This window comes from Lontra canadensis, unplaced genomic scaffold (assembly GCF_010015895.1).
Source record: "Lontra canadensis isolate GAN:19392208 unplaced genomic scaffold, GSC_riverotter_1.0 scaffold29, whole genome shotgun sequence".
Taxonomy (NCBI): domain Eukaryota; kingdom Metazoa; phylum Chordata; class Mammalia; order Carnivora; family Mustelidae; genus Lontra; species Lontra canadensis.
Genome location: NW_022631023.1, coordinates 3,770,381 through 3,784,958, shown reverse-complemented (window position 1 = coordinate 3,784,958; position 14,578 = coordinate 3,770,381). Strand labels below are relative to the sequence as shown.

Sequence of the window (14,578 nt, the reverse complement as noted above, 5' to 3'; positions counted from 1 at the left end):
TAAATCCCGGTGGGTCGCTCTTCATCAGGAGCTGAGGAACGACCTCCTAGTGTGTGTGGTTTTCTCCACCAACCAGGTTCTTGTCCTAAAATTATCTGGCCCAAGTTGGGGGCTAGTAGCTTCCCGAGCCACAATTTCTCCAGTCCTGACACTGTTCTAAAGACAGGGGAAGAAACCCGATCCCACAAATATGCCAATTGCAGACACATTAAGCAAGGGTTCCAATGATAGTTCACTGGCAAAGAAGTGAGCCCCACAGCTGAGAAACCCCATATCACCCCATGACGAGATGACCGCCATCTCAGAAGGTCACTGAGGGGTTAAGTGAGCTCGTGTTTGCAGAGCCCCTGCCCAAGCAAGCATCAACAGGCTACTCCTCCTGTCCCAAACTGGTCTGCTGGATATTTAAATACAATTCTTTTCAGTTACATATTTTTACTGAGGCTTACAAGCTGTATGTAAAAACAAAAATCTAGTGACAGCTATTTCTAATTTCAGCTGTTGCTAAAGAAGTAGAAAAATCCGTGTGCCGGCTACCAAAGATAACCTGCAGCAGAGAAAGGTCTTTACTTGGGATGCCCAGAGACAAAGAACAAGACTAAGAGGCATGGCTGGGTATTTTTTTCACTATGGTCTTTACAGAAAGCTTTCGCTTTCTTTCATTTCATCCATCAGAGTCTCCAAGCCCATGACAGGGAGGGTGATAGAAAGCTGGATGGCGGTGATTGGATGTGCAGAGGCAGTCCAAGGAGTAGGATTTTTTTTGACTGAGTCCTTCCCCAACACTGATATGTACCCCCAGGGTCTTCAAAAACGTATTGCAGCTTCAGGCCTTAGACTTACATAATTGTGTCCCATAAATATTGTTATTTTTTTGCATTTCCATTATGTGATCATTTATCATAACGAAGCTCTCTTGTCCACTGGAGTCTTCCCACGGCCGGAAGGGCTTCCTTTAGGATTGCTGCGGTGCCGGTCAGCTATGCCTCACTCTTCCATCCTTTCTGTGTTTGAAAAAGTCTTTCTTTAGCCACCTTTATTAATTTTTTTTTTTTGGAAGATATCTTTGCTGGGTATAAAATTTATGTTGAAGGGGGGCGCCTGGGTGGCTCTGTCATTTAAGCAGCCCACTCTTGGGTTTTGGCTCAGGTTCTGATCTCAGGGTTGTGAGATCAAGCCCCATGTTGGACTCTGTGCTCAGCAGGGAGTCTGCTTCTCTCCTCTGCCCCTCCCTCTGCTCATGCTCCAGCTCTCTCTCTAAAATAAATAAATAAATCTTAAAAAAAAAAAAAGAATTTATGTTGAGCAGTTCCTTCAACACTTCAAGGACGCTGCTTGCCTCACTTCCGGCACTATGTTCCTGAGTGGTGGGGCAACATGGTCCTTGTTCGCTGGATGTCACAGGTCTTTTTCTTCTGGATGCTCTTAGGTTTTTTTCCTATTGGTCTTAGGTTTTTTTCCCCATTGGTCTTAAGCAATTTGCTTATCAAATGCCTTGGAGTAGTTTTCTTCACGATCTTGTGGTTGGGATTCACTGAACTTGAATCTGTGGGCTTACAGTTTTCCACCAATTTGGAAAAATTAGGGTCATGATTTCTTCAGGTGTTTTTCCAGTTTCTCCCAACCCCACTCCGAGGACTCTTCAGGGACTCAAATGTCCCATATACTGGGCTGCTCGAAGTCATCCCAAAGCTCACTGGTGCTTGCTCGGTTTTCCCCCAAATGCTTTTTTCGCATATTTCATTTTGGACAGATTTTATTGCCGTAAGTTCACCAATCTTTCTTCTGCCGAGTCTGATCTTCCGTTAACACCATCGGGCATACTTTTTATATCACCACTGAAGTTTAGCTTCCAGAAGTTCGATCACATCTGTTTTTAAAAACACATCTTCCATGCCTCTAACATGAGTAAGTCTCCCTCTAGTTTTTTGAACACATGGAAAACGGTTCAATTCACTCTTTTAATATCCCTGTCTAGTAATTCTGTCATTTCTGAGCTGGATTTTATAGTTAATTGTGCTCCTCATCATAGGTCCTATTTTCCTGATTCCTTGTGGTCTGGTAATTTTTGATCAGCTGCCCCCCATGAATGTTACATCACTGGGAGATGGATATTTTTATGTTCCTATAAAAATATGCTTCAGGGGGCACCTGGGTGGCTCAGTCCATTAAGCATCTGACTTCAGCTCAGGTCATGGTTTCGGGGTCCTGGGATCAAGCCCCATGTCAGGCTCCACACTCAATGTGGAGTCTGCTTCTCCCTCTCCCTCTCCTTCTGCCCCTCCCCCTGCTCATGCTCCCCACCTCTCTCTCTCAAATAAATAAAAACTTAAAATTCTTCAGCCTTGTTCTCGGAGTCAGTTAAGGATCTTGGAAACAGTCTGACTTGGTTTGTAAGCTGTTTTCACTTCTAAGCTGTTTCATGTTTTGCTTTTAAGCTTTGTTAGTTGGGACCCGGGTAGAGCTTAGGGTCGCTTTCCCATGACGTTTACACAAAATGTGTCTGCAAACTCTGCCCCAAGGGCCCCAGGTTATGAGGCTTCTCACTCTGCACAGTGGGAATAGTTACCTTCCTCACAGGCGTGCCCCAACAGTGCTCAGTTCAAGGTGCAAGGGGATGTTCTGAGCTCTGGAATTTTCTCTCTGTACAGCTCTCTCATCTCGGGTCCTCTGCCTAGGAAACTTCAGCTCCCTTGGCCTTCCTGGACTGCAAGGTCCATCCCATCGGTTCAGAAACTGCTGTCCTCTGCCTGGGTTCCCTCTCGCTGCAGCCTGGAAACTCCTCCAGCTAAAAGCTGGACAGTCACAGGACTTGCCTTGCTGGTCTTTGATCTCTCAGACGGGGGGGGGGGGGGGGGGGTGTCCTTCACTCCTGGTGCCAAGGGCCTAAGTTCCCTGGTGTCCTGTGTTTCGCCTGGCTCTTCAGTTTTCATAAAGGAGGGTCAACCCAGTCCCTAGTCCCCCTTGGCCAGAGGCAGGAGTGCTCTGATCAGAGAATTGCATGTGTGAGACCCCAGAGCTCTATTTTCCGTTTGCAAGGACAACCAGCAGCACATGGGTTGGGGGGGCAGGGAGGGCTGTTTGCTGAGTGACTGAGGAAGGAGCCTTTAGCAGTAAGGATAGTCGCTGTTTCAAGCTGCTAAGATTTTAGGGTTGTTCATTACTGCCCCATAAGACAGCCCATTCTGACCAAACAGGGCTTTGTAAGTACTATCAGAGACAGACTATATGGGGAGGACATCGTATGTGACGGATACAGAGCATAGGACGGGAAAGGGAACAGCACTCGGTCTGCAGAAAGTCCTGTGAAGTGGCTCAAACCGAGTGTGAGACGACACCAGCAGGACACAGCCATCCACTCCGCAGCCGTTAGCTATCTTGGCTGTGCCTCTGGCTTCACCGTCCTGGGCAGATTCGGGAAAGTGACAGCACGATGAAGAAAGCAGCACAGTCCCTTCCTTCTGGAGCTTTACCGAAGAGCAGGGAAGCGTGGATGGGGACAAAAGGGCTCCCTGGTGAATATTCAATGTCATGGCTGGCTGGTGAGAGCCAGCAGAGAACAGGGCTCGCTATGAAACGCTAGCTTCTGGAGGATTCGGGAAGGCTTCTGTAAGGAAGGGACGTTTGAGCTGAGATCTGAAGGACAGGCAGGCACTGACCAGGTGCAGAGACCCCCAGAGGAGAGCGGCTGGAGGGAGGCAGGGCCAGCCCCATGGGCCTCGAGCCACAGAAAGAAGCCGGTTGTGTCCAGAGAGCCCTCAGAATCCACCGCAGGACACCGGACTCGGTGCACGGATGGCACCATGGAAGGGCACCCTCACGAGGGCCATCCAGGTGGCATGGAGAACAGACGCCTGGGCACGGGAGTGGGGTGCTGGGGCCGTCGGCTGGAAAGTTGGGGTGGGGGACAGTCACGGATATGGTGAAAACTGATGGGTTCCTAACCAATCAGACGTCAATGTGGGACACGGGGACACGTCTGGGTTGGCTCGGGGTGAGGAGATGGGTGACAGGGCTGTTGGCTTGCATGGGCGCAGGGCAAGGGGGCCAGCTTTGGGGCCGGGGTTCGTAAATCTCACGGATTGAACGTGTGGAGCTCGATGCCAAGGACGCCGCCAGCATCCCCCCTCCCTGCTCCCCACAGCACAGGGTTGGGGGTGCATAAGCACCCACAGACTTGCTACTCTAGACAGAGTCCCCTCCCCTTCTGGGTCTTCGGGGCTAGCACTCAGGAGCGGAAAGAAGCTGCAGAGCTTGGCCAGGCTCCGGAGGGTCTCGCAGGAGGTGACGCAGCCACATGCTGGGGTTGAGCTCCCCTGTGCGCAACAGTCGGCACGCGGCACGCACACCCAGGGAAGCGTGCTGGGCCGGGCTCTCTGGGGGGACATAGGGCAGGTCTACGCCCCCCAAGGAGCACCTCACCCTGCAGGGCTCCCTCCTCCTGCGGCGGATGTAGGCAGGTGACCTGCCAGTGGGGAGACAGGAGGTTGCCTGGGGCCCCCCTGCGTCAGAGATCGCGGGGAGCAGGGTGTGCAGGAGAGGGGCGGCTTTGTCTGAGCCACGGAGGGCCCCGTCTGGATTATTCTGCCTGCCGCACCTGCCGCACCTGCCCAGATCGTGCGCCCCATCGTTCCCGAACCGGGGCCCTTGGCTGTCAGTACGCTCAGTTCCCCCCTTTCTACGGGACTTTGTTTTCTGCGCGTGGGCACAGGAAGACTTCCCAGGTTGCTGCTGTTCGTTTCGGTCCCACCATGTGGCCATCGCGGAGGAAATGGCTTCTCGGGATCCGTACTTCACAGAGAACTCAAGTGTATCTGGGCAAGACTGCCTCCTCTTCCCTTGAAGTGTTCCGGAAGGTTGCCTCTGTGCCCAGGGAGCCCCGGAGGCCTGGCACGCACCAGCTGGGGCTCCCCTGGTGCTGGATGGCGGGTCAGGGAGCCGCCCCCCAAAGCTACCAAAAATACAAGAAAGGATGGAAGACAGACGCTCAGGGCTCGGGTCCCTAGAAGGGTGGATGGCTCCTGGGGCGCGTCCTAACTTAACTGCTCCTAACAAATCGAACATATCATTAATGTTCCATTTGATAATGGAAGGGACCGTTCATTCTCCCCTGGTCTAAGCTTTGTAAGAAATGCCCACACGCACCTTCTTCGTTGCCCCTTTTCAGCGCCCTGGGAAGCTTCTGACGCCTTGGGATCTCCGGGAACATTTCAAATACCCCAAACACTGTGTGGGCTCTGGGCTGGGCAGGAGCCACGACAGGGCTGGCAGCCGGAACCACAAGCGTTCTCAGATGACGCCAGTGTGTCGACGACGCGGAATGGGCACTCAGGGCCGAGGGCCAGCAATTGAAAAACACAGGTCACCGCACTTTTATTTGTCATGCTACAACCTGACGGGACATGAAATACACACAACTTCTTGAAACAGTCTCAGTGCCTTTCAAAAATGCGAGGGACGTCACCAAGGATGCTGTCTTGACCCGAGGAGCCACGAGTGCCACGCCTGCGGACGCCGTGGCCGGAAAGAACGTGTGAGGTCCGTGACTCTGCCCCCCACACCCGGGATTTCCCGCTGGGCACGGTGAGGTGGCGGCCGGCACAGGTGACGTGTCCCCCACCAGCGCCGCTCCGGATGCCCAGCCCCCTCCTCGGCACGAGGCACATCGGCTCTGGGAGAGTCTCACCATGACTGTGGCACAGAATGGCACTTTCCAGATGCACAGGCCACAGGTAAGTTCCCGCGGTGCCTTAAGTTAGAGTAAGCAACCCAGACGCACAGAGCCCGGGGGCTGCAATGGGGCCCGCTGTGGCTCCCACAGACAGAGCTGTGCACCCGGGATCGGCTGACAATCTCAGCGCGTCCCGTCAGTCCACAGTGACCTTGGGCAGAAGCATCTCCGGTCAAGGACTCTGGCTGGACGGCACTTTTTTACTTTGCTCCGTCTCTTGTACGCAAATTCCCAGCATCGGTTTTAGGACCCCACAGACCCATTCTGCGCCCGATAGTGACCCTATTAAGACCAAGTGCGTCTACAGGAAACTCAGGAGTGAATCAGATTTTTATTCGGAGTTCTGAGGGTTACACGGACGGTCTTTCCACAGGCGCGGGTGTGAAGGAACAGCGAGAGGCCAGCAGGGCCGCGCAGCCGACACGAGGTGCTTTAGAAAGATCGGAGGCCTCCTGACTCCAGGCACACAGACAATGTCTCTAAAAAAATAAAACTGTGATTTAAAAGGCCTTTATTACACCGGGAAGAGGAGTAAGAGATAAAGGCGGACAGAGGGTTAATTGTGTTCGTATTTTTAGTCATTCACCCTTCCTATGCTGCGAGAGCAAAAAAAAAAAAAATTGTCAGTGATTTTTTTCTTTTAATTATGTTAGGAATCTTGGTGTTCTTGGTGTTCTTGATCCCGTGGGTACCTGGCCCCCTTATATTTGGAGAATGAAGACGGTATTTTAGAAAATATATCACTCCCAGCCCAAGTTCATTTGATGAAACTATTGTGTAGAAAGCAGTTAATTATATACATAAATAACATAAAAATAATTATCATAAATTAAAAAATCAAATAATCTCCCACTGTGAATTCAACCGCCAGGTAGGCAACGGGAGTGTCACGGAGCTGCGTCCGGAGACACGCTTGCGTACGGCGGGCGTGGGCCTCCCCGCGGTTCCGGAGGCGAGCATTGCACGAAACAAATCCTAGCCCTGTCCTCAGACTCCTGCTACTGGCAACCAGGTGAAGTGCTGGGAAACTGGGATTTTGCAGAATGAATCGTCCCTGGCCTCAGCGACGGCACGAGAGTCCTCCGGCATATTCCCTACCGACGCCTTGCTCGTCCTTCCGCGCGGGCGTCCCAAGAAGACAGGACGCACGGTAACGAGGGAGCAAGGCCAGTATAAGGGCACATTAGGATGTGGTTCGGACAGCGTTAGGGGATCAGGAGGGTGAACGCCGCGTCGCTGTGTCCCCGGCTGAGCCGCGAGAAGGCATGGGCCAGGCCCCGCGCTGCTGACGGGCGCGCCCGTGCGTGGGAGCGCGTGTCCCGGGGATGCGGCGCGGCTGTAACTTGGCACGTTCATTCACGAAGGCCGTTCACGCTTCTGCTTGTGAGCAAACCGCTTCTGCTTCTGTCGCCGCCCGGCAGGAGAAGGCGGCCCCTCTGGATTTCGGAGATGTGTGTACTTTGCCGCTGGGAGAGCCACGCTCGCTCGATGTTTTTCTAGAACATTGGTCTTGAAACACATCAACCTTTGGAATTCAGTTCAAGCAGAAAGAACACACGGTTTCTTCCCTGTCCTTTGCTGGGATCGGCTGAGCCTCACTATGATAAATATATTTGGCCAAGGGTCCCCGGACAGCCGTGCAGGAGCCCCGGGAGGGACGCGTGCAGCGGCCGTGTTGCCCACGGCGGCGTGTCCCTCGCGCCCGGGCAGCCGCGCAGAGCTGCACGCACACCGACGCTCCCACAGTGCAAACGACTTGAGCGTGTTCAAGATGGAAAACAACGTGGCCGGGACAGTCCTGAATACATAACATGGGCTCGGAGTACAGTAAAAAAAAAAAAAGAAAGAAATGAAAAATCGATCCACGTTATGTTACAAAGAGGCCTCTGAGGCCCGAGTCAGCGATGTCTGGGACCCCCCCAGCCTAGGCCGACTGCGCCCAGAGCGTCAGCGGAGGCCACAGAGTTGGGTCACAAATTCAACTCGACTCAAATTTCAAAGAAAATAAACATCACTTTAACGTCTAACTGCTCATTCATCAAAAACACCCAGAAGCGAGAAGCGGGAGCTTCCTCGCCACCCAGGTCCTGTTGGACTCCTCCCCGAGCCCCCAGGTGGGAATCCCGCCCTGAAGGAGGCAGGTGGGCCACTGTGTCCCTCCTGACACATCACTCACCTCTCTGCTCCCGCCTGCCCCCCTTCCCCTGACCCCGTGTGCCCCAAAACTGAGTTCTGCCGGGCACACGCGGCCACCTGCCGGGGGCATTCGAGGCACGCCCCCAGACCGCGATGCCGGGAGGGGGTCTGGAGAGAATGCTGCAAGGCTAAGTCAACCTTACGGACGTTGTGATAATAACTTTTTTTTCCCTCGGTTTGGTATCCAGCAAATGAATCTCAAAAATGAGAAAGGACACCCGAGTGTGGGTCTCCATCTACACTCTCGGCCGCGCGGCTCAGTAGCTGTACATCTGCGGCTGGGGCTCCGCCTGCACCTGCGGCGGCGGCGCCTGTGGGGGGGGCGCCTGCGGCTGGGGCGGCGGCAGCACGTCCGTCTGCGGCACCGCGCGCCACGTGAGCGGGTGCTGGTCGCCGAGCTGGCTGCCCAGGGGAGTGATGGAGTTGACCAGCGTGGTCAGATTGATGAAGTGCGCCACCGACTGCGGGTTCGTGGCCTCGGGCTGGGGGTGGATCTGGATGTCATTCTGCCGGTTGTGCAGCATGGCGGAGCCACTGACGGTGTCAAAGGTCACGGTCAGGATCGAGTTGTCCAGCTGCAGCTGGCGCTCCGGGGTGGTCAGATGCCCGACGGCCACGGGCTGGAGGCTGGTGAACTGAGTCCCAGCGGCGGTGGTGATGGGGGTCACGGTGATGTTGGTCAGGCCCACCGAGCTCGATGGGGTGGTCACATTCGGATCCCCCAGGGTCACGACCACCTGCAAGGGTCACACACAACGCAGGCTGGTTAACAGTCTGCAGAATGGCCAACGGCAAAGCCTTCCGCTGCAGGAGCCCCACGCCCGGCACCCGCCACCCCCCCCGGCCCCTGGCCCAGAGGAAGAGAGGAAAATGTCCTTTGGTGAAGGATTAAACCAAGTTGGTTTTGTCCCAGAAAAATAAAGCCAGTGTAACAGAGCAGTAAGACGCGGACGGAACCACGGAGCACTGGCCAGAACCAATATCAAACGATCTCATGGGCCAGGAAAAGAACAGAGGGAAGGAATGACGAGAAGGAAGGTGCACTCTGCGCCCGCGGCTCTCACGCGCTTTGCCGCCTGTGAACAAAAACCCCAACGATCAAGCTGAAAAGAGCAACACACAGATCTGTAGCTCCCGGAGTGAGAAGGCACAGAGAAGCAGCATCTGCTCCACAGAGAGGAACAAACAGCCAAGTACACACCGTGACTGTCAGTGCCCCAAGCCAGGCACGAGACACACATCGGGGAGAGGTCTGCGAGCCTCAGAACCAAAGCGCATCAGAGACTTCCATTAAAAGCAGCAGACGACCAGCATCTCTGCCTTCGCCGAAACTCCGAGGACCTCGGGTGTGACCTCACGGGGCAGACGCAGCGGGCCCCACTCTCACGGTAAGGAGACACACAGGGGCCACTTATAACCTCCCAAAAAGCTCCCGATTCCCAAGTGGTGGGAGGTGCCTACCCCACACATGCACCACGGTCAAGCTGCTAGTCCTGGTGACAGCTGTGACCTCTAGGTCTGAGCTGGGAAGAGCGTCGCTGATGCTGGCTGATGGGAGCAGTGCCCTATACAGCACCTGCCACCGCGGGGCCCGGGCCAGCATCAGCACGTTTGCAGGGCACAGGCAGGGTCCCCGCGCCCTGTAGCTGCTCCTGGGGATGCCCCGCCCCCGCAGGAAGGGACCAACCTGCTGGATACTCTGCACCGCGGAGTCCGTTTCGTCCCCCACGCCCGACAGCACCGGCTCCTTCTCCGCGTACTCGCTGAAGGTGGTCTCTTCCGGCCCCGGGGCGCCCGCCGCCTCCGCCTCCAGCTTCTGCTTCCTCTTGTGGGCCCTCCTGGCGGCTTTCCCATGCTTCCCCTCGGCCAGCTCCTCCTGCTCCAGACTCAGTTCAGGCTGCAGAACACAAGGTTTGGCAACTTCCGGGTCACAGGACTGTGTCCCCACGGTGGCCACAGAGGTCCCAGCGCAGTCCCCGGACATGGCCCCAGAATAGAACCATGGCATGGCTGCTCGTGCGTGCTCCCAGAGATGGGTCATGTTCCCACTGGGTTCACTTTCTCTTAAAAAGTGAAGGAAATTACATGCATGTCCTGTTTTTAAAAGCCACAATTTGTGCTGGGACGAGAGCATGTCTAAAGACAAGTTTTATGCCCGTCTCAGCTCTGCTGAGCTCTACCTGAGGCTGACAATCCATCCATGCCCGGGCTCTCATCTCCAGGCTGGAGCAAATTCCTGACAGAGATGACCTTGGATCAGAACGGGTTTGGCCGTGAGAACATTACACGATCTCTTCTGGGGACGGCTACCGTGCCAGCCATATGGCGACCCCAGACAGGCGCACTGCACGCTTCTTGGTCTGTCCGGGATACACTGGTGCAGTGACCAATTTTCAGAACCAGGCCGATGCCACGACTGGCTTGGGTGTCCAAGAGGCCATCCTGGTCACCGACCACGCCTCCTGGGCCTCCTACGCCATCCCACGTGCTGAAATACCACCCAGCGGCAGAGAGACCCAGTGGAAGCCTGCCAGGGCCATCACGGGATTGCCCTCATCGGGGCAGGACGTGGGCCATGGGCCTCTGGGGCGCTGCAGAGAGGCAGGGACAGGCCTTCTCGGGCTCACTCACTGTGACCCAGCACCTGAGTACTCTGTTCAAAGAGCTGTTTCAAACAGAGGTGTGGCCCGTGATTTTAAAGCAACCAAGACCATGGCATATTCCATTTACAATAAAACACCAGTTTGACGAAGGCAGTGGCTTAAAATGTCTTTAAAAACTAAGTTCGTTCAATAAAGTTATTTTAGTTACAGTAATCTAACTATGCTGAGTTTTTATGGATTCTAACTGGGAGAGTTAATTTCATGTGTCAGCGTCGCTTGGCTGGGGGGCCCACGTGTTTGGCTGTGCAGCGAAGATGCTGTGAAAGTGTATTTTTAGATGAGATTAACATTACATCAGTGGACTCTGAGCAAAGCAGATAACCCTCCATATTGTGGGTGGGCCTCATCCAATCAGTTGAAGGCCTTCAGAGTAAAGCATGAGGTCCCTGAAGAAGAGGGAATTCTGCTTCCAGCTGTGCACAGCACCCGTCCGAGCCACCCCACCCCAGCCCATGGGTCTGCTCGGTGCCTACCTGGACGATGCCAATGGAGGAGGCATCGATGGTGGTGGTCTCCGGGAGGTGGTCCAGGTCATCGATCCTCACGGCCAGGACCTAAGGGTGAGCACAGGTGATAAGCCCGGGATGCGGTACTTGCATGTCTCACAGGCACCCACCCTGTTCCCGACCCAGCTCAGCTCATCTACCTCCTGTTCTCCCCCACCTCCCACGCCAGACCGTCAAGTCCAGGAGGGCAAGATGCATCCTGGACAGCGGGCTCCCCACCAGCGGCAGCTTCGTGTGTGCGCGTTTGAACAACACAGAATGAAACAGGGGGAAAGATCCAAAGGAATGGCCCCAGAGCCTTGGGAAACCAGAGCTGAGAAAAGGCACATCCGAGTGTCCTCTGCTCCTTGTCCGACAGCCTTCCCCTCCCTGCACGCCCGCCGTGCCCAGTGTGGGCGTGCTCAGGCGGGTTGTGGCGAACACCGCCCCCACTGGAGAAGCAGGCATGGAAAGGGGACATTGCAGAGTGATCAATCCATTAGGGAGTGATCTCCGATCCTGGGAAAGGAATCGCTGGAGAGAAGGGCTCGCTGAGCCCCTCTGTGCCGGCGTGGCCTCTCTCTGCACGCAGCTGGACGTAGCATGCATCCGGTCTGCAGAGACCGACTCCCGGGCTCCTTGTGAACACGGGTAACTACAGAAACTTACACAGCAACAGAGAACTCGCACGAACTGCAGAGTCACCATGTGGAGAGCCTGTGCCGCCTGCCCTGGGCCAGGAGACCCAGTGCCACAGTTGGCTGACAGCGGTCCGCCAAGTGGACACTTGGAGAGGCCGAAACCCCGGCTGGTTGCTTGTGGTGGACAATTTCAACACCAGGACCCCGTACAACGGCGTCTTGTCCCTCCTGTGATCACTTGCTTCACAGAGGCGAGCATCACACACACACACACACGTGCACGTACAGCCTACAGGACATGTAACCACGGCCACAAGCAACTGTGTATCGGATTCCAAGCACACGGCTACACTGTCACGACTTGAGCCACACGGCTCCCGCTGGGAGGAGGGGTCCAATACGGCCACGCTGCCCCCAGGGGGACATCCATGACCAGGGTGCCCACCTCAAGCCAGCCCAGCACGGTCACTTCCAATCTCAAGTTCCCCTGCCGAGCCAACAGATGAAGGATGGCATCTTTGGCGAACATTCCCATTTCTGGGATTCAGCGAGGTTGAAGGTTCTTTTCTGAGTTTTAACCTCACACGTTTCCTCTCCACGTGTGCGCACGCTCGGTTCTTCCAGTCTCCTCCTCGAACAGCCGTCCCCTACCAGCAGCTCAGAGCGGCTGCCAACAGAACACTGTTCACCTGCTCCCAGGCTGCCTTCTGCTCCCGGCCGGACCTACGGCATCCCGAGTGGGGGCGTTGCCCTGCCCATCAGATCGACGGATATTCTCATTCGTGACTCCTTCCCCCAGAGTCATCGGACAGCTGCTGACCCGCGCTTTTTTCTATCTGTGTTTTTGTTTGCTTCTCTTTAAAGCACGTGAATTATTTGATGCCCCAGATCTTCCTCTGGGGCCTGCGCCCAGGTGGGCAGAGTCGGCTTCTCTGTGTGACTGGTCCTGCCGGTGCTGGGACCGGCCTCAGCCCCCTGCCACAGGGAGGCCCCGTTCTGCATCCCGTGTCAGCCACCCTGACGGGAAGTTCGGAGGGAGGGCACCGGGGTCGTGCTTCTGTCCTGCTGTAATTCTAGTGAGACCATAACCCATGACCTCAGCAAAAACTGTGTTTGAGGCTCTCCCTTCATTTACTCACTCACTCACTCATTCATTCGCTTGGCGCCTCCCAGAGGCAGAGGGAACATAAGGGCCAGGCCCCGCCCCTAGGAATCCTGGGTCTGCAGGGGGGATCCCCCAGCCAGTGCTGTGGGGTCTGCGAGTGCAGGGCGGGGGTGGGGAGGGAGCACATGTGCCCGCCCCAGGCTCACCTCCGGGTGTTTGCGCCGGATGTGTCTGCTCATGGAGGCCCTGGTGGACACCTTGGTCCCGCACAGCTGGCAGCTCTGCGCCTCCACTTTGTCGTGCGTGAGCTGCACGTGCTTCTGCAGCATGTACTCGGTGACGTACTTCTTGTCGCACACGGAGCATGTCCACTGCTTGCCCACTGCCCACGCACACGGGGAGGAAGACACAAGCCCGGGTCACCAGCGGGGTCGGCCCGCGACCCACGGGACAGGTGGGGGGACAGGTGGCCCAGGCCAAGATGAGCAGGACGGTGGCCTTCCTCCCGGAGCATGGCGTGGGATGCTGCTCCAGAGTTGGAAAATTTGGGAGTGGACATTGGAGAGTCCAGGTGGGCTGACCTTTAGGGGGCAAGGGGCCACCCACGAAGGCAGGACAGCCCAAACACTCTGAAAAAGGCCTGCCCTGCAGAGCAGGTGGACAGCTAGCCCCTCCCTGCACACGCGGGGGCAGGAGGGGTGCACCAGGGACCGCGGCGAGGGGCCGAGTGCCAGGCCCGCCGCCCTGCTTACCTGTGTGGATGAGCTTGTGGGTCTCCATCGTGTTCCTCTCGCTGAAGGTCTTCCCGCACAGCTCACACATGAAATCTTTAATCCCTGCAGGAGAGGCACGCTGACCTCAGAGGCTCCCACAGGGTTTTAACCGGACCCCTTGGCCAAGGGTCTCCGTGTACGCAGAGGCCGTGGTGCGGCAAGGGGATGGCCAGGGGACCCCACAGCACAAATGGTGGCTCCCACACTCAACCGGACAGTTGGGCGGCTCAGCAGCGCCTCCCTCAGTGGGGCTGGCGAGGCCACCGGGCCCCGGGCCCTCCGTCCGCTCTGCACCAGCAGAACCATGCGGTCAGCCTCCCTCGACACCGCATTTCTGAAGTTTTCCGGGGCTCCACCGTTTCCCCCCAGACCCAAGAGCTCATCCGTCTCTCGGGGGGCCATGAGGAAGGTGGGCGAGCAGGGAAGCTGGACCAGACAGGGCAACGCTCGAAACCCAGTTTGCGGGGGACACAGGGAACCACGGGAAAGAAGTTTCACACAGACACAGCCGGTCAGCAGGGTTCCTGTCCCTCAGTTCCCGTGTCCCCTGCTTCTCTCTCTCACACGTGCTCGTCCACACGCCCGTCTCTCCTGAGAAGGAACTCGTAGTTGACACACAGGCTGTCTTTCCCTGCCGCATCACAAGCCTCTAAGTAAATTAACACATACGTTGACTTAACAGGTGCGCTGTTCCTTCTCGGGGACGCACAGACACTTGGGATGTTCCAGTGTCTCCTGCCCCAGACAGAGCGGTGGTGGACAGCTGGCCCCGTGCGGTCAGTTCGTGGGCACCCGCTCGGGCACACGGCTGCGTGCAAGGCGCGAGCAGGGCAGCCCTGGGAGAGCTCAGCAAACGCGTGGATGGTGACTGGGGGGGCACGTGGGCGGCGCCTTGCGGATGGGGTGCCCGCTGGGAGGGGACGCTCGCCAGCAGAGGCAGCGCCCGAGACTCCAGCTACAATGAGCAGAAGCCATGGGCAGCTC

The 14,578-nt window shown here is 56.3% G+C and overlaps 1 protein-coding gene across 3 annotated transcripts in view; it reads right to left on the bottom strand.

Moving 5' to 3' along the window:
- Positions 1-7,996: 7,996 nt before the first annotated feature.
- The window catches only part of PRDM15 (PR/SET domain 15), a 59,168-nt gene continuing 52,586 nt past the window's right edge, over positions 7,997-14,578 (bottom strand). For 2 of the 3 annotated variants that reach the window (XM_032865293.1, XM_032865294.1), the window contains exons 20-24: positions 13,574-13,657; positions 13,028-13,203; positions 11,064-11,144; positions 9,615-9,824; positions 8,185-8,664 (exon numbers count right to left, since the gene is read on the bottom strand). In XM_032865293.1, the coding sequence (XP_032721184.1) occupies positions 8,185-8,664; positions 9,615-9,824; positions 11,064-11,144; positions 13,028-13,203; positions 13,574-13,657 (1,031 nt within the window). Of the gene's footprint in view, positions 8,665-9,614; positions 9,825-11,063; positions 11,145-13,027; positions 13,204-13,573; positions 13,658-14,578 lie in introns of all 3 variants that reach the window. The other variant, XM_032865292.1, reaches the window with a different exon arrangement.